Source organism: Colobus angolensis, unplaced genomic scaffold (genome assembly GCF_000951035.1).
Source record: "Colobus angolensis palliatus isolate OR3802 unplaced genomic scaffold, Cang.pa_1.0 Scaffold45, whole genome shotgun sequence".
Lineage (NCBI taxonomy): Eukaryota > Metazoa > Chordata > Mammalia > Primates > Cercopithecidae > Colobus > Colobus angolensis.
In genome coordinates this window covers 7,785,633-7,812,783 of record NW_012117932.1, presented here as the reverse complement: position 1 = coordinate 7,812,783, position 27,151 = coordinate 7,785,633, and the positions used below count along the sequence as shown (strand labels likewise).

The following is a 27,151-nucleotide window of genomic DNA, read 5'->3' as shown; positions in this document are numbered from 1 at the left end:
GCCAAACAAAAGATTACTGTATTTTAAATGGTACTGTGCTAGTTCCTATGGATAGATTCTGTTGGCGTAAGAAAGGTAAGAGTTCAGAATATAATATAAATTATTAATTAATGAGCTGGGCAGATATGAATTGAGTGCCTACCAAATGTGAGGCACAGCTAGGAGCTGAGGACGTCACAAAGAACAATAAAGATATAACATGTGAGGATTGCTAGGTCTGTGATAGAATATCACTCAGTGGAAGATGATATGGTTAGTGAAACTAAGAGAAAAACAACCCTAGCTTTTTATTTTAAAATGTTAAGTATTGAGAGACAGAGAGAAATAGAACTCATTACTCTGTCTCAAATGCCTGCCAAAACATTGGGTTAGATTAGATCCCACGCAAGCCATGGTATTGAAGACAGTTCTGCTGGGCGCTCAGCCAGTGCAACACGGATAGGTTGTATTCTGGTGATCTCGCTAGACACAAAAGAGAGTGTATTTCTTTACATAGCGTATTCTGTATATAGTACAGCTCAGCCATACTTTGAGCAAAACAATCAATTATAAAATGAGCTCTTTGACAAGCTTCTGAGGTGCTGATATTCCATACTGTAGATCAAAGAGTTCTCCCTATGCTTTAGAAACTAATTAATGATCAGGTGAAAATTATGACATCCTGTTGTAAATGTTAGAGAGTGTAACTTATGTTCTTTTGCCAGGAATATATTTTAACTTTAATTGTTAGGAGCTGAATATGAACCTAAGACTTCTAGTATCTAAGGTACCATAAATGTGAGGTCACTTTCAACATGTGTTTTGAAACAATAAAGGGTGAACCTGAATTAGGCTTGGCCACGATTGAAGCATCTGATTTTCTTCAAATCTTGTATTCCTGAGTCATGTACTGAACAGCATGCCACTGTCTCAGACAAGACAATTAGTGACCACCTGGTCCTGTGATTGTTTCCATAAAGAGCCCTTCTGTTCACGCAGAACCTACCAGCGGAATGGCAGCTTTCAGGTAGTGGTGACTTCCCTCAATCTCTGTCACTGGGAGGCCTGGGTATTTGGATGATTCACTGCCCTGCCTTGTGAGAGATACCTGAAACAAATGAGTAAGTGGCCTCTGAGGGGCTTTCTTTTTTTTTATTTTTATTTTTGTATTTTTTATTTTATTTTTTTTATTATTATACTTTAAGTTTTATTTTTTTTATTATTATACTTTAAGTTCTAGGGTACATGTGCATAACGTGCAGGTTTGTTACATTTGGGGCTTTCTTAGATGACTCAGGTTCTTAAAATGATAGTGAAAGCCAGCCAGGGCTGCACTGGTACTAGTCACATAATCCTTATTCTTCTATTGATGTTTTCTCTTAGACTTCAGGCCCAGAGGCATAGAGCACTCAGTAAACCTCAAAGTAGCTCTTTAGAAGTTTTGATTTCTACAAATTGCAAGTCAGGAGGCACAGGCTCTAGCTTTGACTTCGATGTTAGTTGTCTTGCCTTGTATTAGTCACTTAAAATCCCAGGTCTCACTTTCCTCATCAGTAGAATTGAGTTTGCTGATGTGTCCATCCAGCATGTGTGTTCATGCTGAACATTCTGTCTATTGTGATAGACCCTTGGCAGATCCAATAGACAGATCTGTCTACTGTGATAGACCCTTGGCAGATCCCTTTTATTGCTGGTTATTAAATAGGACTATTGGCCATTACATAAAACCTGCTTGTCATACAGCAATGATTTTGTTTCCTGAATTCGCCGCCAGTATAATTGTGGTTGTTCTGCTTCTCTAGGTCCTAAGGGACAGGTCACCCAGACTAGGATGTCAGGAACATAAGGTCTTGTGCTATTGATTCATGAACTCAATTCTTTAGAAAGAATGTTCCAGTGGAAAAAATAGGTTGCTGCTTAGGCTGTTGTTCCTAGAGGAAAAATAATTGAGGGTGCCTTTTAAAAAAATTCTGAAACTAGTATTACACCTCCTTATACGGCCTTCTAATATGGAACAAAAAACTGAGGAGTATTACGTTTGCATTGTATAGATGCCACAGATCAGATGGCTGTTTCTTGGCATCATCCAGTTTACAGTGCTGGTGGAACATTAGCCAGAAATTGATACACCAGCACCATTTTGTTCGAATGGTACCTCTGATGCCACCAGTACCAGCAGATGAAAAACTTTGTATCAGTTTTGTTCAGAATTTTGAGGCTAGACTGGTATCATTTTGGCTTATGTCTCTGTCATTCTTGGCCACCACAATGTAAAATGCAAATGTTTCAGGAAATATATTTTATTCATTCAACAAATATTTACCAAATACTTACTGAATACCAGCTGTATGTTGTGAGGAAATAGCAGTGAAGTGAACACATTGCTATCATAAGGCAGCCTATGTTCTAATGGAGCAAGAGAATCAAGAAATATTCAAAACACACACTGTGTTAGGTACCAACAAGTGCTGTGGAGAAGAATAAGGTAAGTAATGGGGTTAGGAAGGGCACGTACATTTGGGAGGGGGGTTCCCTATTATATAAAGGGTTCAGGGTGGGACTGAACGAGAAGGTGACAGTTGAGTGTCATTTGAGATAAGGTGGCAAGTCTGGAGGATATCTACAGATAACTCTCCAGGTAAAGGAACAACAAGTGCAAGAACTTGAAGAGGGAGGATGTCTGCAGTGTTCTAGTTATAGCAGGAGTGTAGTGAACGGGAGCTGAGGTCAGAGCAGTAGTGGGGCCAAGTTCTGTAGGGCCCTGTGGGTCATGGTAAGCACTTGCTTTTCCCCTAAGTAATCGAGGAAACCATTGGAATGAAATGGTGTAGAAAATTTTAACTTATATTTACCTTAGTTTAACCCTTAAGTGTTTCCTTTTTTGCTTCCATATTTGCATCCTCCAGAAGGACTTTTTCTTGACCCTGAGTGCGTTCCACTCCAGGTTCTGGAAATAATCTCCCTAGATCCCAGCTTCTTCTTTTTCTTTTTCTTTTTTATATTTTATTTTAAAATAGAGGCGAGGTCTCATTATGTTCCTAGACTGGCATTGAACTCAGTGGCTCAAGTGATCCTCCCACTGCAGGTTCCTGAGTAGCGGGGACTACAGGTGTGTGCCACCATGCCCAGCTGATCTGTTTTTTAACACAGTGCCTCCTCCTCTGTCCCTCTTGAGGCCACCACTTCCCTGCAGTCTGTAAAGGAGATGGCTTGTTCTGCCATATCCCAAGTAGTTCTCCTCCTCTTCTAAAACAGTTCTCAGATGTTTGGAAAAACCCCTTCTTCCTGAGGGCTCAGGCTGTTCAGCTTCACTACATCTCACCCCTAATTTTGCCACCATCTAGATGATTTTTAATTATTCTTCATCATTAACTGAAGATATTTGTCACCCAGATCTACCGTTTTACCGAAAGAATTACTGGTGCCATGAGGAAATCCAGGGCTGTGTGGCCGACGCCGTAGCTCAGTAGTTCCTTGATCTTAATTTCTGTGACAGTTTTTCCATGCTTTGGTTCAGCCACCCATGCCCACAGCCACAGCTTGGACCTCATTCTTTAGGTCCAAGCTGTGGCTGTGGGCATGGGTGGCTGAACCAAAGCATGCAACTTTTTAACTCAAAATGGCATGGATTGAGGTGGGACATGAATAAATAATTTAAACAGTATAGCCCAGTCTCCCATCCAGCTGTCTGTAGTCCCGCCCTCTCGCTGTCGCAGTTCTACGCCTTGGCCTCCAGGGGGAGCTCAGCCTCTCAGTCCTGAGGCCTGAAAAGTGCTGCCTTGGATCATAGATGCGCTGCGTTTTCAATCTTAGCGGGACGAAGTGATAAGTACGAGGCTGATGGAGCCACGCGTCATCCTTGAGATCCCATTTCTTCCACTTTCTAATGTATAGCACTTGGCAGGCTGCTCAAGGTTCAAGTTCTCACCTAAAAAATGTAGATAAAAAGTGTACCTCACAGGGACTAGATGAGGAATAACTGACTTAATGTAAGTGAATACAGTGCTTACCAGTAAAAGGAAGCCAGTCAGAGGTGGGTTTTCATTGAGAGGGGTGAAGAGGTTAAAGGCTATTCTTGTTCCATGGGGCGGTCTCCTGTATTTCATTCTTGTCTCAAGTAGGAGTTTAAATCTTTGAAAAGCTTCTTCCATGGTATTGCTGCACAGCTGTGTGCATGGACCTGGCCCCTCCCACTCCCCCTCCAGCCCTACTTCTTGCTTCCCAAGGTCTACCAGGCCTCAGGGCTGGGGTCGGAAGGAAGAAAGTGGAAGTAGGTGGCTTTTGCAAGTCTCCCTGGGCCATATGACATTCTTCTCTCCTTGCGTTCATTGAACAGGGAATATACAGGTACAATGTTTTCCCTTTTTTGCATGTACATAGCTCATTTCTGAGAATGGCATAGATGCAATTGTTTAAGAGCCATTTAAACCGGTCACAGCCCTTAATTTTCACTTGTTTATCACAAAAAGGGGAAGAAAGATAATGCCTCACACAGTAGCATGCCGAGTTTCTTCACCAGGCTGGGACAGGACGAGGTGCTGTCTCTGTCACTTGCCTCCCGTTCAGTTTTTAGTCCCCTACGCTCAGGTTTCCTTTCGCTCCATCCAACCATATGTTCCCGTCAGGTGCCTGGGTGAGGAAACCCAGCATGGAAGGGGCCGGGTGTGGGCATGGTTCAAAATTTACACAAAAATGTGGAGATTCAAAATGTAATAAATGGATTTGGATGATTTTTTAAAATATCAGCTATAAAAGTAAATTCAGAGTTGGGTGTGGTATCATGTGCCTGCAGTCCCAGCTACTCAGAAGGCTGAGGTGGGAGAACCACATGAGCCCAGGAGTTTGAGGCTGCAGTTCTCTGTGACTGTGTCTGAATAGCCACTGCATTCCATTCCGGGCAGCCTGGAGAAACCTCATCTCTTGAAAAAGAAAAAGTAAATGCAACTGCAGCAATACTTATTGAAACATAAGATATATAGTATAGCTCGTGAAGGAAAGGACAGAAAGCAAAGGAAACCTAGGAGAGCTTAAAAATATTCAGCTTAAAACGTGTTTACAGAAATTAGATTTAAAAAACTAGTGATGAAAACAAATGTAAATTAATTTAAAAATCCATTTAGAAAGTGTTTAAAGTAGATATATCTGGAACAAAATAATATAAAAGTAAAAACGATGGGTAAAATATTGTCAGCAAACACAAGTAGAAAATAATAGGATGGCAGTATAATTTTTAGTGAAAATAATTTGAGACAAAATACAGAAATGTATCCAAAAGGGAAAGGGAAATTTTCTCTATATTAAGAATAAATAGAAAGTACAACTCATCCCAAACATTTTCTGTACAGAATGATGTAATATCAAAATATGAAGCAAAAGTGCTCCATGATCTGGCAGTTTTACTCCTGGATGAATTCCAACATAAATGTATACATCTTATCACTAAAAATAATATACTAGAATGTTCATAGCAACATTTTAAATAATAGCTGCCAATGGAAACCACCCAAATGATCACAATCAGTAGAATAGATAGATAAATTGTAAAATAATAACATAATGGAATGTTATTCAACAATGAAAATGAATGTTCTGAAGGCAATCATCTACCCAACCCTCACATTCAGAATGCTGAGCAAAATACGTTCACCACCAGGAGCACGTGCTGTGTGATTCCATTGATGTAAAGGGAAAACAGAAGATAACAGATTTCTGTGATTGGAAGCAAGGGTAGGGATTTCTCTTTGAGGAGGGCAGTGTGGTGCCTAAAAGGGAGGATGATGGGGAAGGGATCCTGGGGCTCTGGAAATGTCCTGGCTTAGATCTGTGTCTGGTTAGGCGTGTATGTTAGTTTTTTAAAAAATGTTCAGTCTATCCACTTGATTCGTGTACTCCTCTTTAAATATATTTTTAGTAAAAAGCATAAAAATGAAGGAAAAATGATCAGAAATATGGGAGAACTATAGAAAAAATAGTTATTTTGGAGACTTTAGCATATTGCTTCAGACTTTCTGCTTAAAGAACAGATTTTTGAATAATATAGCTAGATTGTATTACTGCAAATGGTACCATACTTTAAAATATATATATACTCTGTTTAAAAAAATTGTTGACTCTATTTTACACTAAAAAGAAATCCTCAAACCTCAAAAGCAGGAATTCTATATATCACGTGACAGTCTGAAACTACAATGTGGTAAACTAGATATTAGTATTACTGTTTTAAACAAATATGAAAATTACTTGGAATATCTCAAATATGTATTTAAGGATTAAATCGAGGCAACACAGATTGCAATTATAATTGGTTTTTAGAAAATAAAAAGTGAGAAGAATACATAGTTTTTAAAAATGTGTCCGGCTGTCTAAACCTGAATTTAGTGGCAATAGTGGCAGATTCATTGTCTCTTATTTTTTTAAATGAAATAAATTATGTTTATAATTCAATTTGACAAAACAAATATAAAATAAACCAAAGAGAAGTAGGAGGGAGGTAGTAATAAGAGTTAAAAGCAGTAAACAATATAATTAGAAAAGAAAAAAGAAGGAAAAAAGAGCTGATGATTAAATCTATACTTATTGCTTGGAAAGATAAATAAAACTATACAATATAGAACTCTAGCAAATTTAATTAGGAATGAAAGAACACAGACATAAAGAGAAACAAGAAGGAATTTTGAAATAAACAGAGTTCTTTATATCTTGTTCAATATATATTTTTAATTGCAATTGTAGGAAATTGTAATTACAAAGATTTAATAATGAGACTAAAACTTTAATAGACATAGAATGATTAGAGAAATTTGAAAGACTTTCAGAGTCTTCTTTTTCCAATTCATGGTCTGAGGTCAGATGGTTGCTTGTAAGTTTTTTCAAACTTCTAAGGAGGCTTTTGTTGGAGCTTGGGAGTCAGAAACCTGGATGTCACCTGGCTCTGCCAGGTACTCACATGGCCTTTGACCTTGGCCAACCCACTTAACCTTGTTGAGTGAATGAAAGTACCATTGAGGAAGTGCTTGAACACAGGCATGCCTTAGCCTTCGAGAGGTTATGATTAAGTGAATTAATGTATCTGAAGTTCTTAGCATCAGGCCTGTTAAATGGTGAGCATTCAATTAACATTAGATGTTATATCATACAATGTTTTGTAGTATATGGGAATCAGAATATCTATGAATAATCTTTTGGTATTCATATATATATTTTCAGGTTATCCCAATCCAGAAAAGTTTTCCTGGACAGAATACCTGGAAGCTACTCAAACCAATGCAGTTCCTGCCAAAGTTTTTAAAATGGTAAGTTCTGTATGGGTACAAACTCTCACCTTTAAACAACGTTTGTATTGAGTCATGCCTTCATTTGGCAGTTTAAAATTATTCTAATTTAAAATTATTCTAGTTTTTTTCTTTCTAAATTCAAGTAGTAATTTCATAACCAATATGCTTTTCTTTTAGTTAAAAATACAAAGTAGGTGACTCATTTGCTATTGTTCCTATATACGGATGTAGATGATGATTTCCTTCCTTGAAAAATGGTAAATCAGAGGTACAACTGAAAACACCTCATCAACTGCTGATGCTCCATTCCTTACATTTCTGGTGCTATTAGTCTGCTGAGTGAGAACTCTGAATTTTCACAGTGTCACTCTCTCAGGGGCTGTTTGAATGTCCGCGATGCCATAACAAAATAGTTGAGATGTATAGCCTTTCTGTGGATAATTTTATATATTTTGAGGTAAATCTTTCTTTTAGCTTTTGTTAGAATATTAATTTTTAAAGTTCAAATTTGTACTTACATATTTATTCTAGGATTGAACTAAATATAAATTAATTTCTAAAATAAAGTACATAGGTAGTACAGTTAAAGATATTTATTTCCTAAACCTAAACCAGTGGTCCTCAAACTCTATTTCCTTTCAGTTCTGTGTGTGTTTCAAGTTCCCCAACTTGTCTTTAATCAGAATTTTATATATTGGGCTTCTACATATGATTTCATTTACTGAAAGTTTTATAGAGATCAAGAGGAGTTTGAAACAAAATGATATTTCATGTTTTGAAAAAACTGATTATAATTGACTGGATTTTGGGGGAAATGTCCATATAATAAAATCAGGAAAGTAGAAGTGCTGGAGTACTAGGAAGGGTTTTAAGAAGAGCAAAGATTCAGCAAGCAAAAATGCTTACTGTACTTGACTTTTCCAAGAGGAAAATGACAAGAAAACAAAATTCTGAAAAGTAGCTAAGAAGGCAACTTTCAGGCTCTGTTCTGGGTTATTGCAGATTCAGCTCAGGGATGTATCTTAGGCATCTACAGTGCTGAACTCTTCTACCTTTGTTGTTTAGGACAGTGACGTTGGGGAGAACAGAAAGAGTCTCAGGGGTGAAAGACCTAATTATAGTCAGTATACTCCATTTAGTAGATGTAATAATGCATCTTTCAAAGAAAATGTGTTCTACAAAAGCTGAAGAGAAGCACACCAGATATTGCAGAAAGATTTGACTGTTTCTTAGTGACATATTAGTAGGGTTTTATCTTCCTTTTGCCATTTCTAGAGTTGAAAAATTCAAAACACTTTCATTTCCAATAAAACCAGTAGAACACTTTTATGTGTAATAGTTTTCAAAGTGAAACTTTTTGCCAACCTATGGAAACTATCAGAGTTGCTTTTGACTTTGATTTTTGAGAGTTGAATTTCCTCAGTTTCCATGATTTGGTTAAGTCCGGTGTCTTTTTTCTTCCTCTGTGATTACGACTCCTGGTGTGTCTGTGGTTATAGACTCTTGGTTCCTAGCAATGTAAGACTTGAAGTAAACCATCACACAGATCACCTGTCTCTTGTTACAGATGAAATGACAGAAGCATAGGTTAGAACTTTAAAGTGTATCATAGTATGATTTTAAAACAGTTTAACAGCTGAAATTACACAGCTTTTATTTAAGTATATTTTAGATTTCTAAAGGATCATGTTTATCCTTTCTGAGTATTTATTAAATAATTTTGCCTTCTGTGCCATACACTTTGAAACTGGGCAATGAGAATAGTTAATAGTTTCTGAAATTATATGGTCAATATCAGAAAGAAGGAAAAAATCTAAAGCAATATAGAAACTGTAATAAGATGATTTTTGAACTTTAGTGTAATCATTAACAAATTTATGATATAATCTGTCTTTGTCTTTTTAGCTGTCTTTAAAACGGCCAAAAAGTTATTTTTTCTCTCACAGGATTTTGTGAATCAGATGAAATAATATGCATACAGTCGTATATGCATTTAAAACTAAATTCTGGCCAGGCACGGTGGCTCACGCCTGTAATCCCAGCACTTTGGGAGGCCAAGGTGGGCAGATCACCTGAGGTCAGGAGTTCAAGACCAGCCCGGCCAACATGGTGAAATCCTGTCACTACTAATAATACAAAAATTAGCTGGGTGTGGTGGCGCATGCCTGTAATCCCAGCTACTCGGGAGGCTGAGGTAGGAGAATCATTCGAACTCAGAAGGTGGAGGTTGCAGTGAGCTGAGATCGCACCACTGTACTCCAGCCTGGATAGCAAGAGTGAAACTCTGTCTCAAAAACAAACAAACAAACAACAACAAAAAAACAAATAAAACCTAAATTCCAGTTGTATTAAAGATCGACTTACTAAAACTGAAACAATAGTATTTTAGAAAAAATTAGTAGGAGATCTGAATTACTGAATTTTGCATTTTTTTGTACTTATGACATTTACAGAGGTTGCCTCATGGTTTTCTGCCAAATATGAAACTTGAAGTTGTGGATAAACGGAACCCCAGGTTAATTCGTGTTGCTACGATTGTAGATGTTGATGACCAAAGAGTAAAGGTACATATTTTAAATCACTATGTTATTATATCAGTATTTTTCCTACATTAGTATTTTTCCTCTACACTCCCATTCTATGAACCTCCCTCGTTTTTTAATTCATCTGCACAGTAGTTTTCTGGGGGGAAAAACATTGTGGATTTGACCTTGAAGATTGACCCTGGCCAAGGTGGGACTAGAGAATCCCTAAAAAAGGAGAGGGTGTAACTCACACCTTAAACTGGCTACAGAGGCTCTGATTTTTTGGTACTACAAAAGACTTAAAACTCCAGCTGGCTTAATTTCTGTCATACGTCTTTGGATGGAGAGATTCCCAGTTTATGTGTATGTACAGGGGAAAATCTGTAGATGAGACATGACTGACTTTGAGAGATATTCTAATACATTTCTGTTTGGATTTGGTGTTTTGACTTTTACTGTCAGTTCTTTTTTTAAGCTTCTTTTTATTGGTATTATTCTATTTTTCTTGAAATCATTGTCATTAAACAGCTTACCAAGAACAATTAAATCTTTGTTTCCTGCTTTTCTTTGTCAAACAAAAAATTAAAAACAGTTTATTCACTGTAACTAAAAAGGTTAGATTTCGAATTAAGGATTTGATTAAAATGTTTCTATACTATCCTTTATTTTTCTCAGAGAGCTGAAAGCATCTGTAGAATTTATTAAATTTTCTACAACATATTACACTTCAAAAATTATTTTCCATGCAAGTATATATTCTTTTCATAATAATAAAGATTGAAGTCAACTAATAGCCACTGTCTTAAAAGATGTAGGTTTGATATAATTTAAAAGAAATCTTAATTGCTGTATCCCTAATTTGAAAATAATATCTGATTTAATTTGTAGAGAATAATCAGTACATACATTTTAGTAAAATTTAGAGATGAGTGTCTGGCTTGGCAATAGATTATCAAAAGAATTTACATTGGAAACATCCTTTACTCTTCTGATGAATGAAAACAAAAACTATGTTAAATAATATTCGGGAAAACATAGGTATTTTACCATATACCTTCTTATTAATGTTTTAAGTTTAATTTTAAACATATTCCTTTAATTCTTATTTATTTCTGCCATTTTACTGTTTACTCTTATGGCATTTTCAATGGAAATGATTTTTGCATATCATAACTGCTTTGTTAATTCAGTGACATTTTATTATTAACTTTCATTTTAAAAGTAGTTCAGGCACAATGGCTCACGCCTGTAATCCCAGCATTTTGGGAGGCCGAGGTGGGTGGATCACCTGAGGTCAGGAGTTCCAGACCAGCCTGGCCAACATGGTGAAACTCCATCTCTACTAAAAATACAGAAATTAGCTGGGTATGGTGGCACGTGCCTGTAATCCCAGCAGCTTGGGAGGCTGAGGCAGGAGAATTGCTTGAGCCCAGGAGGCAGAGGTTGCAGTAAGCCGAGATCATGCCACTGCACTCCAGCGTGGGCGACAGAGCTGGACTCCATCTCAAAAAAAAACACAAAAAAGTATTGCATTTCTAAGATAAGCTCAATCTTAATAGCACATCAAATCTGACTTAGATTTTTAGTTGACAGACTATTTTCTTACTGTTCGTAAGATATTTACTGTAGCATCGATTGATCATTTGTTGCCAGTTTATGAGCAAGCAATTGAAGTTTTCCTGCTCTCGGCTTTGCCCAGTACATTCCTCTATTCTTCAATTAATGCGTTGATCATATTGTTCTGTTATTCTCTAACTTTCTTTTTAAAGTCAATATTTTTCAAAGGCAATCTTGATCCCAGCACATAATAGATGCTTACTCTATGTGTGAGTGAATTAAGGAGGGTGTGGAGGAGTGAATGGCACTGAATGTACTTTGGCACTCTGTTATCTGAGTATGCACAAATGATTGTGTTGGTCAACAAGCACTCTTCTCTTGTTTTCAGTTATTTTCGTAACTGCTCTTCTCTTGGACATCTGGAGTAGTAATGTATTGGAAAATGCCCTCAGACAAGACGGCTCTGGGTTCAAATTCCAGCACTGACTTATTTGACTGTGTGGTAACTTGGTGAAGTTACTCAACATATTTGAACTTTCCTTATCTGTAAAGTGATGGCATCAACCATACCTACCTCACAGGCTTGTGAAAATTCATTGAGGTCGTGTATGGAAAATTCCTGAAACTCTACCTGGCTCTTTATATTATAGGTACTTTAGCAGTAGCTGCTGCTGTAATTAGTTGGTGCAAGTACCCTGTGCTGCCCTTCCTGTGTGTATTTATTTTCTGTATTAATGAAGCGGCCTCATGGAAGCAATTGTCATCACTAGATGGACAAAGAACAAGCCTACCCTTGTTGGTTCAAAAAGCAGGAAATTTGATTGGAATTATGTGGGGGATGTTAATGGGAGCAGATGTTACTGTGCTGCATGCCTGTGTCTGATTGTGAGAGCAGAGTCCGCCTGTTCTAACATCAACAACTACATTTTCCACAATGCCTGTGGTGGTGATGGCACTTAGTCTTTGTCAGACACCGTTCTAAGGGCTTTACATTCGTTAATTGTATCCTCCTGCATCCATGTGAAATAAGGTACTGTTGTTATACCCATTATATAGATGAAGAAACTGAAGCCCACAGAGGTTAAATAACTGGTCCAAGGTCACAAGATAGTACATATGGGAACGGGGCTTTAAACGCCAGCTTTCAAACAGATGTTTTCAACTCTAGAGCTTATAGCATTCCTACTCTCCCTACTCTTGTGTTCTAATTTTTATCCTAAATAACTCACTTCCTAGTGGGAGAGCGGATGTGTAGGATGAGGAGTTGTGACTGCCCACAACCCCACTCACTTTGTCGCTTGTGTCCAAGTCCACGCTGCCTGTCCTGCCTGGAGGGTCCTGTGTGGTACTGGCAGTTCTTGACAGAGCACGACAGATCCACTAAAGATGACTTCATTTCCTTCCGCCACTCCCCAAATATGTGGTTGGCCTTATGTATTTTATTAGTTCTATTTTTATGATACCTTTTTTGAGATACAATTCACATACGTTAAAATTCAATGGTCTTGAGTATATTCACAAAGTTGTGCAGCCATCACCACTAAGTTTAAATATTTTCATCACCCGAGAAAGCAACCTTGTACCCATTAGCAGCCACTCCTCATTCTACCCTCCTTCTACCCAACCAAACCCCTGGTAGTCACCAATCTATTTCCCATAATGTCTATGGATTTGTCTAGTCTGGGCAATTAATATAAACAGAATACTATAATATGTGATCTTTTGATTGGCTTCTTTCACCTGGTATAATGTTTTCAAGGTTCGTGCATATGGCAGTAAATATCAGTACTTCATTCCTTTTATTTCTGAATAATATCCATTGTATGGATATACTACATTTTGTTTATCTCCTTGTCAGTTGATGGACATTTGGGTTGTTTATTTTGGGCTATTTTGATTACTGCTGGATAAACATTTACATATGTTTTTGTGTGAACATATATTTTCATTTCTTTTGGATATATACCTAGGAGTGGAATTGCTGGGTCATATGGTAACTCTATATTTAAGATTTTGAGGAAAAGCCAAAATGTTTTCCGAAGTGGCTGCACTGTTTTACTTTCCCATTAGCATTATATGAGGACTCCAGTTTCTCCACATCTTCACCACCACTTGTTACTGTCTGATTTTTAATTTGGTTTGGTTTTTTGTTTGTTTGTTTGTTTTTGCTAGTTTAGTGAGCCTTATGGGCTTCGGGTCTAAAGAACTCAGGATTATTATTATTTATATGTGCTCCCTAATAGTATCCCGGCTAAGAGAATCGGGATGAAATAACTTGCCTAGTGTTTGTAATAGTAGAAGTGGTAACAGTAGTGGATGTAGTGGTGCAACTATCAGAAGTAATAGAAGTAGTAATAGTAGAGTGGGCCCTTAGCAAGTATGTTATATATCATATTTTTGGCTTCGCATCAACTCTTTTAAGTAGATGTTATTTTTGCTGTGTAGTTGACATGGAGAGCTTAAGCAATCTGATGAAGATTTCAAGGATATCCATGTTTCTAATCCGAAACCAGTATTCTGTACGTCTTAGCAATTGCCCTGTAGCTGCGATAAGCCATTGGAATTAGAGACCATACCTGGTCAGTGCTGGGGGATAGGACCATGAGCAGCCTCATCCAAGATCCTCTACTCGCTCACCCTCATAAATCCACTTAAACTAGTCAGGCCAGATTTTCTGATTTTCATACTGAAAATATTCATTTGGTGATGTGTGGTTCATTGGCAGGTGAGTGGTGAAGTTTTTCTTGCCATGGCAGGGTTTTAAGATGCTAGTTTATTAATTATGATAGTTGCTCTCTAATAAATATTTATGATGTACTCAGTGTATCTTGTTCAATTTATAGCCAGCTATTATGTTTAATAGTTATTCTTTTGTTTGATTGTATAGTGTGTGCTGTTATATCTGAAAGCCCATTACTGTCACCTTGTTAGAAAATGCACATTAAATTACAGTAGATGGATGGATGCTTTTAGGAAGTTTAGCCATTATTTGTGGGAAAAAGTATTCTACAAATAAATGTAAAGGAAGGACTTAAAACAGAGTAATATTTGATAAATATTTGCCCTGTGGGAAGTGCAGCTAAGCTGTGAAATGAATTATAAATGAATTTCAAATAGATGTTTTAAGAAGTTCTACTGAATCATTAATAAATTGAGTCCTTCAACAAGTCTTTTCCTATTTAATGCATTAACTGGACATATTTGTGGCATTTCACAATGAAATTAGAGCATCATGACCAAGAGGAATTGTTATGGCTATCTAATTATATGACTAGAAACTATTTTGGATTTTACGTCAGACCAATAAGTTCAAAAGCTCTTGTTTGAGAAAAACCTGCAGGAGTATTAATGCAAAGCAAAAGTCCAGATATGAGTCAGTGATGTTCACTTTACTAAGGGTCGCCTGCGCTTCCAGAAAGAAGCCACCTGACCTCTGTCTAACTGACATGCATGTTTTTTTTTTTTTCAGACAGGGTCTCGTTCTGTTGCCTAGGCTGAAGTTTGGTGGCACGATCGTGGCCTGCCGCAGCCTTGACCTCCATGGGCTCACACAATTCTTACACCTCAGCCTCCCTAGTAGCTGAGACTACAGTGTGCGCCATCACACCTCGCTAAGTTTTGTAATTTGTTTTTCTTTGCAGAGATGGGGTTTTGCCATGTTGCCCAGGCTGCTCTTGAACTCCTGAGCTCAAGTGATCCACCTGCCTCGGCCTCCCAAAGTTCTGGGGTTATAGGCGTGAGACATCGCACCTGGCCTGGGATGCATTTTTGAAAAGGGCTTTGAAATATGAGGATAGAGCAAGATACCAACACTGAAAACAACTGTCCTTTGAGCTAAGCTTATAATTAATGGCCGTCACAGTGATTGATAGCTGTCTTCATCTGGGAAGGAGACTGGGACAATTTCAGAAGTGTTATGACCCATCAATGAAAAGATAATTTCTTGAGTAGGTAAAACTATAAATTAGTGTCAGCCATGAATTCCAGAAAAGTTGAAGCAGGGAGAGTGCTCAGCCAGGTGAACGTGCCTCAGTGAATTCCAGGTAAAACGAAGAAGAGCAGTGACAGCACTAGAGCTGGCTCACTCAAACCCCTATGCTGCTGTGCCCTGCTTCCCATTTTCTTACTCTTTTATTCTTCACAGCAACCCAGTAAAGTAGCACATGTGAGGAAATAGGCACAGAAAGCTTGAGGGACTTGGCCAAGGTTGCACAGCTTATAAGTGGTAGAGCCAGGTAGGAACCAGTCAGCCTGGTTCTTCAGCCTGAGCTCTTAAACCAGGTGGCAGTGCCTTTTCTGTAAGGAGCCAGAGAGCAAATATTTCCAGCTTTTTGGGCCATGTGGTCTCTGCGGTAACTGCTCAACTCCACTGTCCATCACAAAAACAGCCAGAGACAATATATAAACAAATAAATGACTCTGAAATTTGCATCCCACATAGTTTTCACATGTCATGAAATAATCTTCTCTTGACTTTTTCCCCAGCCATTTAGAAATGTAAACACCATTTTTTGCTCATGGGACGCACAAAAACAGGTGGTAATAGGGGTCTTTTTGGCCTGTGGGCTGTAATCTGCCAACCCCTGTCTTAAGAGATACTGTATTGGTTAGACTATTAGATGAATTTATTTAGTTGTTACCTTTAGTATAAGTAGTTTTGTATCCTTGTATTATTTTTTCCAGTATTTTATTTTTGGACCAAATCACATCTATATGTAATTTTCAGTCTAGTTTTAGATAAATTTTAGCTATTAAGTAAAAAAAAGGTAGAAGAAATGCGGGCTACCATGTAATCAACAGCTTCTAGATTTAAAAGAAATATATATATATTTTTCTCCTATCAATCGATAACCCTCTATTTATTCGGTTTTCAGTGTGAAAGTAGCCAAGCCCCTGAAAGGATGTATAGTCTCTCACTATATTTGTATTCTCCAAGAACTGTAGCAGGGATTTACTTTTCATATTTTTATTAAAGTCAGTGTACCAAGAGCAGAAACATGCCTGGCAGCACCGCCGAAACATGTGGCCTTGGAGATGAATTGGAGCCTACTCGAGGACTCCTTGGAGAACTTCCCCACCCTATGCCCATCTTACCAGCCTGACCTGTGAGATCTAATGAGATCCTGACATGATTGTTTGGCTAGAGCCATCAGCTTAGTGATGAGCTAGATAGAATAGAAATAGAATGTTTCACAGTTCTCTATGCACAACACTGTGCAGAAACTTCTTAAATAAAAGATGATGATGTAGCACTAGTTGTTCTTAACTCTTCTCTTTTAGGGATATGCATTTCTTTGAGTGTCTGAGGGATGCTACAGATAGCTCCCATGCAAAATGCACATATACTTGTACACGAATACAGGATTATATTTGTGTTTCAAGGGTTAATGGACCTTTGAGTAAGGACCTTATTTTAGACTAACAGTTCTTGATAAAGCAGGCTCTTCGTTCTGCGTACCCTTGGTCCTTCATTCAAAACTTTGTATTTGCTCAACCAGTGTAAGTCAGACCTCTGACCTGCTGTGATAATGAAGCCCCCTCATTTCCCAGACCTTCAGTCAGCATGTGCAGTGTGTACTCACTCTGTTCCTTCAGAGCAAACAAGAATCTGTGGGATTTGTCTTAGCTCTGGAGGAGACATACACATTCTCTGCCATTTTCCTGGACGGAAGTGTACTATTTCTGACCAGCTGCGGTTCTGACATTCCAAATGCCCTTACTAATACTGATACTTAGCTAATTATGCCAAACATCGTCTCTTTTGCTCACATCCTGCTTTGTAGGCACTCTGTTTTTACCCGCTGGAAGAATATCTTTCAAAAATAAATAAGTGAATAATGGACTGACTAAGCGAGATGGTGACCACATTCTCCCCCCGACTCCTTCTTCCAAAATCTGTGCCATTTCTTGTGATATAAGAAAGGATGATGGACTCAGGGAAGGGAGAGTTTTCTTTGAGAAGAGGATGAGTAGGTTTTGATACAAGATTAATGTATTTTCAGAATGTGGTTGTTCTAGTTTCCTATTACTACTTTAACAAGTTACTGCAAATGTAGCAGAGACAGGTTGACAGGTGCAGCAAACCACCATGGCACATGTATACCTATGTTACAAACCTGCACATTCTATACCTGTATCCCAGAACTTAAAACAAAATAAAAATAAAAATAAAAACCAGCACAAATAAAGTAAAAACAAACAAACAAACAAACAAAAAAACAATATGTTACATTTCTCTAGGCCAGAAGTATCACTGGGTTAAAAGGAAGGTGTCCACAAGGCTGGCTCCTTCTGGAAGCTCTGGAGAAGAATCTATTTCCTTGTCTTTCCTACCTTCTGGAGGCCACCTTTACTCCTTGGCTTCTGGTCCCTCTCTCCATCCCTGTTCAAAGCCAGCAGCACAGCACCTTCAAACCTCTGCCTCGGACACTCCTATTTTCCTCTTCTAAGCACTGTTGTAATTTCTTTGAGTTCACTGAATAATCCAGGACAATCTCCCATCTCAAGATCCTTAACTTGACCACTCTCACAAAATTCGCCTTGCCATATAAAGGGACCTATTCACAGGTTTCAAGGATTAGAATTTCGCCATCTTTGGGAGCCTGTTATTCTGCCTTATGCAATTGTTTTACATAAAAGTAAGATATTCGGGAAAAAGAAGTAGAAGAGATGAGGTCTACTGTGTAATCAACAGCTTTCATTGACTGAGCACTGCTAAGGTAGAAGAAAGAGACCATCCCAGGAGCTGTGGACCCTGCAGATATGATACATACCTGGAACCTGGCCTCACCATCTACCTGGAGAGAGAGGATAGTGCGACAGTTCAGTGTGATAGTGCAAGGCACAAGCCCTCAAGTACTGTAAAAGCCATTCCAAATGCAGGGAGCATTGTGCTGAGGGGCAGATGGCTTCTCAAGAACGGTTTTTCTCCTCTTAGAAAAAGTATATAACATGCCTTGTTTTATTTGCATTTCCAAACACCAAATGCTTTTATTTACTATCATGTAGAGACAAAAGAGACTCTGCATTTAATTCGTTTTAATGTAGATCTGTGTATACATGCGTGTATATATGGATGCACATATAGGTTTTTTTTTTTTCTTTAAAGCTATTGAAAACCCCTTGGATAGGTGGTCTATGCAAGATTTTTATTTGGATTGTGACCAGAGGAATCATGAGGAGTTACACAGCTGTTGAAGCCATCAGGGCTCAGCTGTGGGAGAAGGGGCGGTGGCCCCAGCCCAAGGAGTAGCCACAGAGCTTTTTCTTTTCCTCCTGCCACTTGGTGAAGACTCATTCCCAACTTCTCCAGCCTGGGACTCCATCTGGAAAGGCTTGGTACAGGTAGGGCTCTCCAGAGACTTCCCAGTCAGGATCAGCAGAGGGTAGTGTCTGCATCACCAGGGAGGTGGTTAGAAACGTAGAATCTGGGGCAGCACCCCAGACCCCTGGAATCAGAATCTGCATTTTACTGAGATCCCACCTGGTTTGTATGTGCACTGAAGTTTGCAATCCCTGTTCTTAAACAGGAGCAAGGAATACCTGTTTGCTCCTAGGACCGGTTGGAGTGACTGTTCTTTGCCCTGGTTTGCGATACCTTTCTCCACGTGAACCAAAGAGGGTGGTAGGTGTTTGCTGCCCTCCATAGTGAGTTAGGGATAAGTGGCTTCTTTTGGCTCTGAATTCAGCAGACATCAGGCCCACCCGACTCAGCACTGTTGTAAGGTTCTCTGGAAAGCCCTTCGACTTCAACAGTGTCGTAAGTTAAGGAAGTCTAGTCAACTTTATGAGCCAATTACACCCTAATTTTGGAATAAACTTCAGGTAAGCTTGAAATGTACACTGCTTGCTTTGGCCTGGAATGTGAAGCTCTATGTTAGAGAGCTGGGAGTCTGGCTCATAGTCTTTGAATCCTTAATGTGATGGATGATGTAGGAGGAGTAGGCTATCCCACCTCATCAGCATTTCCCTATCTAGGCTGTTTTCTTGGGGGGGATCTGGGGGTAGTAGTTATTATCATAGATTCTATGCCAGTATGTTTACTTGTTTTCTTCGACCTCATTGTTCCTTTTGAGTCCTCTTGTTGACTTCCCTGCTTTTCTTAACCTCTGAAGACTGGCACTGGCCAAGGCATTGGTCCTGGGCCTTTTGCTGTTTCTTCCCTAGGCTATGTACTCAAGCCTGACTGCATGAAGTGCCCAGCAGGCACCAGCACTTGGTACAGCTCTCCCAGGTGGTGTTAATACACGCCTGGGCTGAGAATGTCTGCTCAGTTCTCTCTCTCTCAGTGAGGCCATCCATTCCCTTGGTTTTCAGCACTTTATATTTGCCGATAACTTTAAAACTTGTATCTACCGCTGTGACTTCTCCCAGAGCTCCAGGGTTAGGTATGTACCTGGTACTTTTGACATCTTTTTTGTGTCTGTGTTAATTTTTCCTGGACTGAGCTCCTCAATACACACAGCTTTTTCTTCCCTAGGCATCCTCAACTTAGTAAATGGTAGCCTGATCTACCAAATTGCTTAAAACAGAAACCTGGGAGTCATTCTTACAGTCTACCCGTCTCAGAGTTCCTACACATGCTCAACCACCGTAGTCTATGGACACAAACTCCAGACAATATATTTCTAGTGTCCTTACCTCTCTCCATTCCTATGACTGCAGTCCCCCTGACTGCCACCCCAATGAAAGCCAGCAGCATCTCTCACCTGGACCACTGCAGTCGCCTCCTAGCTTGTTTCTCTGCACCTGCTGCAGACCCTCTCAATCTTCACGACCCAAAGATGCCAAAGTGATCTTAAACGTATGGACTGGACCACATGACTCCCTTGCATACATCCTTCCGTGACGTCCCATTGCATGTAGGTAAAAAAGAATCAGCTCTTCTGGGTGTCCTACTAGATCCTGCATAATCAAGTCCTGACTTACTCCTCCAACCTGTTGTTCAAAGACAAACTTTAAACAGGTTTACCACAGTTTACTTGAACTAAGAACGATGAACAAATCGGGTAGCCCTAGAACCAGAAGAGGTTCAGGGTGACTCTGGGCTGCCACGTGGTCGGAGATGATTTATGGACAGAAAATGGAAAGTGATATGCAGAAAATGGAAGGGAGGTACAGATGGCTCAAACCTGTAATCCCAGCACTTTGGGAGGCCGAGGCGGGCGGATCACGAGGTCAGGAGATCGAGACCATCCTGGCTAACACGGTGAAACCCCGTCTCTACTAATTAGCCAGGCGTGGTGGCGGGCGCCTGTAGTCCCAGCTACTCGGAGGCTGAGGTGGAAGAATGGCGTGAACCCAGGAGGCGGAGCTTGCAGTGAGCCGAGATTGCGCCACTGCACTCCAGCCTGGGCGACACAGCGAGACTCCGTCTCAAAAAAACAAAAAAAAAAACAGCTGGATTGGTTGCAGCTCTGCATTTGCCTTATTTGAATGTGATGTGAACAGTTGTCTGCCTTTGACTGGCTGAAAGTTGGTGACTGGCACAAGAGTAGATTACAGTCTATTTACATATCCAATTAGTTGCACTTCACTGTGTACCAAGAAACTTTTAGGCTGAACACAAAACATGTAAGGAGGCAGCTTTAGACTAAACCTAATTTAACACTGTCTTATTCCACACTTTTTGGGGATACATTATATTTGTACGTATTTATGGGGTGCAATTTTGTACATATTTATGGGGTATTTATATTTATGCAATATTTGTACATATTTATGGGATGTAATTTTATGTGAAATTTTGTCTCAAGCATAGAATGTGTAATGATTAAGTCAGGTTATTGCACACTCTATCGTGTTGAATATAAATTTGCATTTTTCTTTCCCAGTTGGTTATCTTTTCCTTCTCTTTGAGTCTCTCTGTAATCCCTCACTTCACTGGGAATGTAATTTTTGTCTATTCTCACATAATTGCCTGATGATAAATTTCCAAGTGAGCCAAAATTTAATCTTGTTGCCGGAGAAACACAAAGAGCCATTTTGAGAGATTTGTCTTCAAATTTATCTCCACAAATGTCCAAGAGAACCCTAAGTCCATTTGTGGCATTCTACTCCATTTTCCTGATCACTTCATGTTCTCATTCTCCAAGAGAACCGTTTCACACACCCTCGCTCCTCACAGCCTTCTCATTCTCTTCTCATGATCTTCCCTCTCATTCACTGGAAAAAGAGAAACTCGTGGTAAAATTGCCGATATTCCCATGACCAAGCCCACCTCTTAATCCGTGTCTGAACATGTACACTTGGAGTTTCTACTTGTTGCAGTGGGAGAATTATTCCTGCTGCTATTGAAGCAATTCACTGTCTTCTTACATGAATTTAGTTGTTATCATAGGCATTTATGGTTATCTGACATTAGATTATATGTTGGTTTTGTTTATTTATACTTTGTTTTGCCTCTAGAATGTAAGTTAGTGGAAGGAGTATTTTTATCCCTTGATTACCCAAGTACCCTTGATATCCCTAGTGCCTATGGAACAGCACCTGGCATTTTATGGGTACTCAATAAATATTTGCCAAATGGATGAAGAAAGGAATGAATGTGAGTTGTAATTAAGAGTGTACTGATAGGTTATTTATTGGTGCAAATTACTGTTTATTAAGGATTATTTATTCCTTATGCAAAACAAATGTGCATTAGCCATTGGCATTAACTAAATACTCTCTACATATTCCTTAAAAGAGGAGCTATTTCTAACATCACATAGAAAGTTTGATTCATTGGTGTTTCTGTATTATGAATATACCTTTAAGAAGCAATATGCTTACTTTAAGCATGGCTGAGAATTACATAATATTTGAATAATTTAAATCATGTATTATTTCATTTTATATGATGCTTCCTCCCTTGAAATACTGACAGAGTGAACCATGGCAGAATTGTAATAGTGTCAAAGAAGCATAGCCCATTATGAGGCCATTATACTAATAACATATGACAAACAGTGGGACTGTGGAGTAGTAATGGATAGATAATGGATAATAAATGGCTGGAATTCTGAACAGTATTGTTTGCTAGTGATTTTCCAGTAATAATAACCTCCTTCTCTAAAAATACTGTTTGCTGGTGATTTTCCAGTAATAATAACCTCCTTCTCTTAAAATAAATATAACTCTAATGGCAAAAACTGCCAGTAGCATGAAGGATTCAGATTGTTTTTTGAGTGTGGCCTACTTCACTTGGCTTAAGGCATCTAGAGAACCAAGTTAATCTCTCTGCTTCCTGGCCAGCTAGGAGAGTTCCTCCTAGAACGTGTGCCCACAATGACTCCAGTGTATGCTTATCAGTGCATGAGCATGGTGTATTTTAATAAATGGAAAATCCCCAAGCCCCAAATTGATATACAAAATATTATTGCATCTTCTTATTCACTGTGTTCCACAGTGATTATTTTTCATTTGCACCTAAGATTCTGAAATGAAGAAACAGGTTTGCACCCCTGTGCTTTACTGCTGCCTTCAGGAAATTGGCAGTAGTGGCCTCTGTTAATATACCCCTTAACCTCTCTTCTTTACCACCCCTAGTTGTCATTGAGCTTCCATCGGTGGCTTCTGCTGGCAGCTTCCTCCTTCTGGGGATGTTGTCCATCACTGTGCTGGCATTCCTGCCTGTCCTGCCTGACAGCTTCCTGTAGGACACTTCCAAAGCTCTTTCACTGGCCTTGGGCCCTGGGTATTGCAGTGAGAGCCCAGAGATTTATACGTTACTCTGGTCATTTTTTGTAATTCTCTGCTGTCACCTATAAGCACATTTGGTGTTACAACAGTACTCCTTTCTGTTTAAGCTCATTTGAGTTTTTCCATTTCAGTTGCCTCCATAAACTACTTTTATTCAAGAACAAGGTCATAAAGGTCTCTTTCTGACCCCCAAAGCCATCTTTCTCCTTATCCTTCAGATTTCCCGTTCTGCCCAGAGCTGTGGATAGCATAGCTGCTTCCTGCGCTGGATCCTGCCTTTCTTCCCATCTCATGGCAATAGGGCTTAGGATCTTAGCTTTTAACCCACTTGTCCAGGCAGTAAATTCTACTTATATGTGCTACTGGTGGTCTCTGTACCGTAATCCCATTGCCTAGGCCAGTGCTGTCCAGCAGAACTTCCTGCAGTGACGGACATGGCCTCTCCCTGTTCTCTCCAGTGCACTGGCCACTCGCCGCATGTGGCTGCTGGGCACTTGAAATGTGGCTAGTGAGACTGAGGACCTGGAGTTTTCATTTCAGTTGAGTTTAATGAATTTAAATGGAAATAGCCACCTATGGGCAGTGGCTGTTACATCAGACGGTGTAGCTTTAGGGTGTTCAGTTGCAAGTAGAAATCGTGGCCAGTGCACATCCACCTTAAGAAGCCCCATGTAGGCATGAGGGGGCTGATGACCTCCTCCTAGGAAGCTGATGCTGTGTTGGATTTGGGGTTAGTCATAGTTTATTCATTTGTCTTCTCTGTCAACTTATGTCTTTAGGTCATCTATTTGCTGTCTCTTCAACATCACTAGTGAACATCATAAGCTTAAAAACTTTAACAGATTTTTCTCTCTTTAGAAATAAAAAATGTCGGCCGGGCGCGGTGGCTCACGCCTGTAATCCCAGCACTCTGGGAGGCCAAGCCGGGCGGATCACGAGGTCAGGAGATCGAGACCATCCTGGCTAACACGGTGAAACCCCGTCTCTACTAAAAAATACAAAAAACTAGCCGGGCGAGGTGGCGGGCGCCTGTAGTCCCAGCTACTCGGGAGGCTGAGGCAGGAGAATGGCAGAACCCGGGAGGCGGAGCTTGCAGTGAGCTGAGATGCGGCCACTGCACTCCAGCCTGGGCAGCAGAGCTAGACTCCGTCTCCAAAAAATAAAATAAAATAAAAAATAAAAAATGTAATTTAAATGAGTGGGGAGAAACTGGTTAAACATTTGAAAAATCAGTAATTACATAGTGATTAATTCCCAAGCTTGAAAATTATCTAAATATTTAAATTGGCCTTTCTATTTCTACCCTAAAATATATTTTCAGGATTGTGAACATCATAATAAATAGATGCTACCTCATCAGACTAAGAGAACGTGTCTGAGGTTCAGTAGTTTAATAACTATTCTCTAGTATTACATGTGACCAGCCTATCACTGTCAACATTTACATTCCTTGTCAGTTAGACAGTGATTACACTGTCCCCTTTGAATAGGCTGAGAGATCTTCATTTAATACTTCTTACGACACATGGTCATTTTTTCTCATCATTTTGGACTGATTTGTAGAATTTTAGAATTGATGTTTTCTGGGGGATTGATTTTGTTGAAACTCAAAGCAGGAGGCCTGGAATGGAGAAACAGATGAAGGAACATGAAGAAAAGTACATACTAGAAACTAATGTCTTTAGATCCATGGTTATTCTTTAAAAATATGTGTTATACAGCCAGTATCAGACTATGGTGCATGATGCAGAAATAAGGCAAAAGACTTCCTTAGGCATGAAATCCCACTAAAGATGAGGATAAATGAAGTATATTGAGAGTGGTGCAGAATTTCGGGTTTCAATGTAGTGTTTTCTCTTTCTCTGATAAATATCAGGAATCTTACTATAAACAGGGAATAAATCAGATTAGCATGTGGGGAAATGAAACAGACAAATGGATCTAAAATAGCTGCTTCACTACCATTGAGAGTGAGTGGTTGCAGCCCTGAGATAAGATTGATGCAGGGATTATGCTGTGTTCAAGTTGTGTTATTCACATTTTCATTGTGAAGGTATGTTGACCATAAATAAGAAAATTTTTCATCAGCAGTAAAATACCCACGAGGAGAGACTGAAGAAAGATGAAAGCAATATTTAGATTAGCTTAGGCAATCACAGTGGCATCAAGAAAGGCAGAGGGGGGTCAAAGAAATAGGCTGAATGAAGAGGCACTGAAAGCGGATGAGTGGAGAAGGGAGAGAAGGTGCGCCACCCCAGCCCCAGTTCTGTCTGGCCTGCACCACTTAACCTAACAGATGCTTCCGGGCTGTGGGCTTGACAGTGTCAAAGCTTCGCATTACTTCCTTCAAATACTTCTGAGAGCAGCAGTGATAGCAAATGAGTTTGTACCTGTAGACATCTGGGTGTGGCAGGAACCTTGGCTCAGTGGAAGTCTGGGTCACCAGGACAAGGTTGGATGACGGAATCACAGTCTGCAGCTACACAGACGAAGGCTGCCCCAGGAAGCCCAGTGTTGCCAAAAGGCAAGCTGTACCTAGAACCAAGTAGGGGCCTGGTTAGCACAGTCAAGACTGGGATATATACCCAAAGGAATACAGGTTATTCTATCACAAAGACACATGCACGCATATATTCTTTGCAGCACTATTCACAGTAGCAAGGACATGGAATCAAGTCAAATGCCCATCAATAATAGACTGGAAAAAGAAAATGTGGTACATATATACCATGGAATACTATGCAACCATAAAGAGGAACAAGATCATGTCCTTTATGGAGACATGGATGGAGCTGGAAGCCATTATCCTCAGCAAACTAATGCAGTAACAGAAAACCAAACACTGCATGTTCTCACTTATACGTGGGAGCTGAACAATGAGAACACATGGACACAGGGAGGGGAACAGCACACACTGGGGCCTGTCGGGGGTTGGATGGGGGGAGGGAATGCATTGGGAAAAATAGCTAATGCATGCTAGGCTTAATACCTAGGTGAGGGGTTGGCAGGTGCAGCAAACCACCATGGCACATGTTTACTTGTATAATAAACCTGCACACCCTGCACATGTACCCCATAACTTAAAATAAAAGTTTAAAAAAAAGAATAGTTGAAGCCTGAGAGTTTTTAGTACCAATTACCGTAGCTATCTGGCTTAGGACCACTTTTCCAGTTTTATCTGTAAGCGGTTCAGGGCCCTGCTTGGCCTGGCCTTTTGGATGGAACTTCAGATCATGGAGGAATTGTTTAAGGAATATCTGTCAAGGTTCTTCTGTTGCAAGTAAGAGAAATCCAGGACTGACCTAGCCTGAAAAGGAAAGGACCCTAGTTTGCTGGCTCCCTGAATAGGAGGACATGGGTCTGGCTACAGGCACAGCTGAATCCAGAGTCTCAAACAACATGGTTGTGGCTTCCTCCTACTTCTCCAGCCGCGTTGGGACACCCTTAGGCTTATTACTGAGAAAGTAAGATGTTCAGAATATTTAGGCTCTGCATTTAAGTCTCTCAGCCCCTCTTTGAGCATTTTTCACGCTGAGAAGGGGATCAGAGTTTTATAGTTAAAAGGCTTTGGGCATTTTGTTTTGGATAGATAGCCCCATGGGAGCAAGTAGGTTTCATAAATGATGTGACTTTTCTAGTGAATATTCAATTCAGAATTTGAACTGAAGCCCCAAATTTTAAGAGGAAGAATTATGTGCATTCAGAGTCACGTTAAGATCGTAGGGTTGTGTTTAAGAGGAACTCTAGATAGGAACAAATTAGGCTGTTTCATGGAGTTGTGGAGGAGCAGATATCAGTGGAGCTGTTGGTGATGTAGATGTTCTCCTGGGTGTGCGGCAGGCACTCTGGCTGGTTACTATGTGAGTGTGGAATAGGAGGCACAAAACATTTTATCCTTAAAATAATGTTTTTATAATAAAAACAAATTCCTGCCTTTTTCAACTGCAAAAATTGTGGTGAGGCTTTCTCTGAGTGTGATGTTTGCAGACATTTGTATGTATGTTCCTCCAACAGTCTGAGGCTTGTAGGGGAATGACTTACACCAGTCTGTCTGCCCCACATGGAATTCATGTCAGAAAATATCCTGCAGATTCCATGAGCCACACACAACTCTACCACTGAACAGAAAGCCTT

The 27,151-nt window shown here is 39.6% G+C and overlaps 1 protein-coding gene across 1 annotated transcript in view; it reads left to right on the top strand.

Annotated features, from left to right (window-relative positions):
- L3MBTL4 (l(3)mbt-like 4 (Drosophila)) overlaps positions 1-27,151 on the top strand; it is a 399,157-nt gene that overhangs the window by 139,205 nt on the left and 232,801 nt on the right. Inside the window, exons 11-12 of the mRNA XM_011957809.1 lie at positions 7,186-7,271; positions 9,707-9,817. Of these exons, the coding sequence (XP_011813199.1) occupies positions 7,186-7,271; positions 9,707-9,817 (197 nt within the window). The remainder of the gene's footprint in view (positions 1-7,185; positions 7,272-9,706; positions 9,818-27,151) is intronic.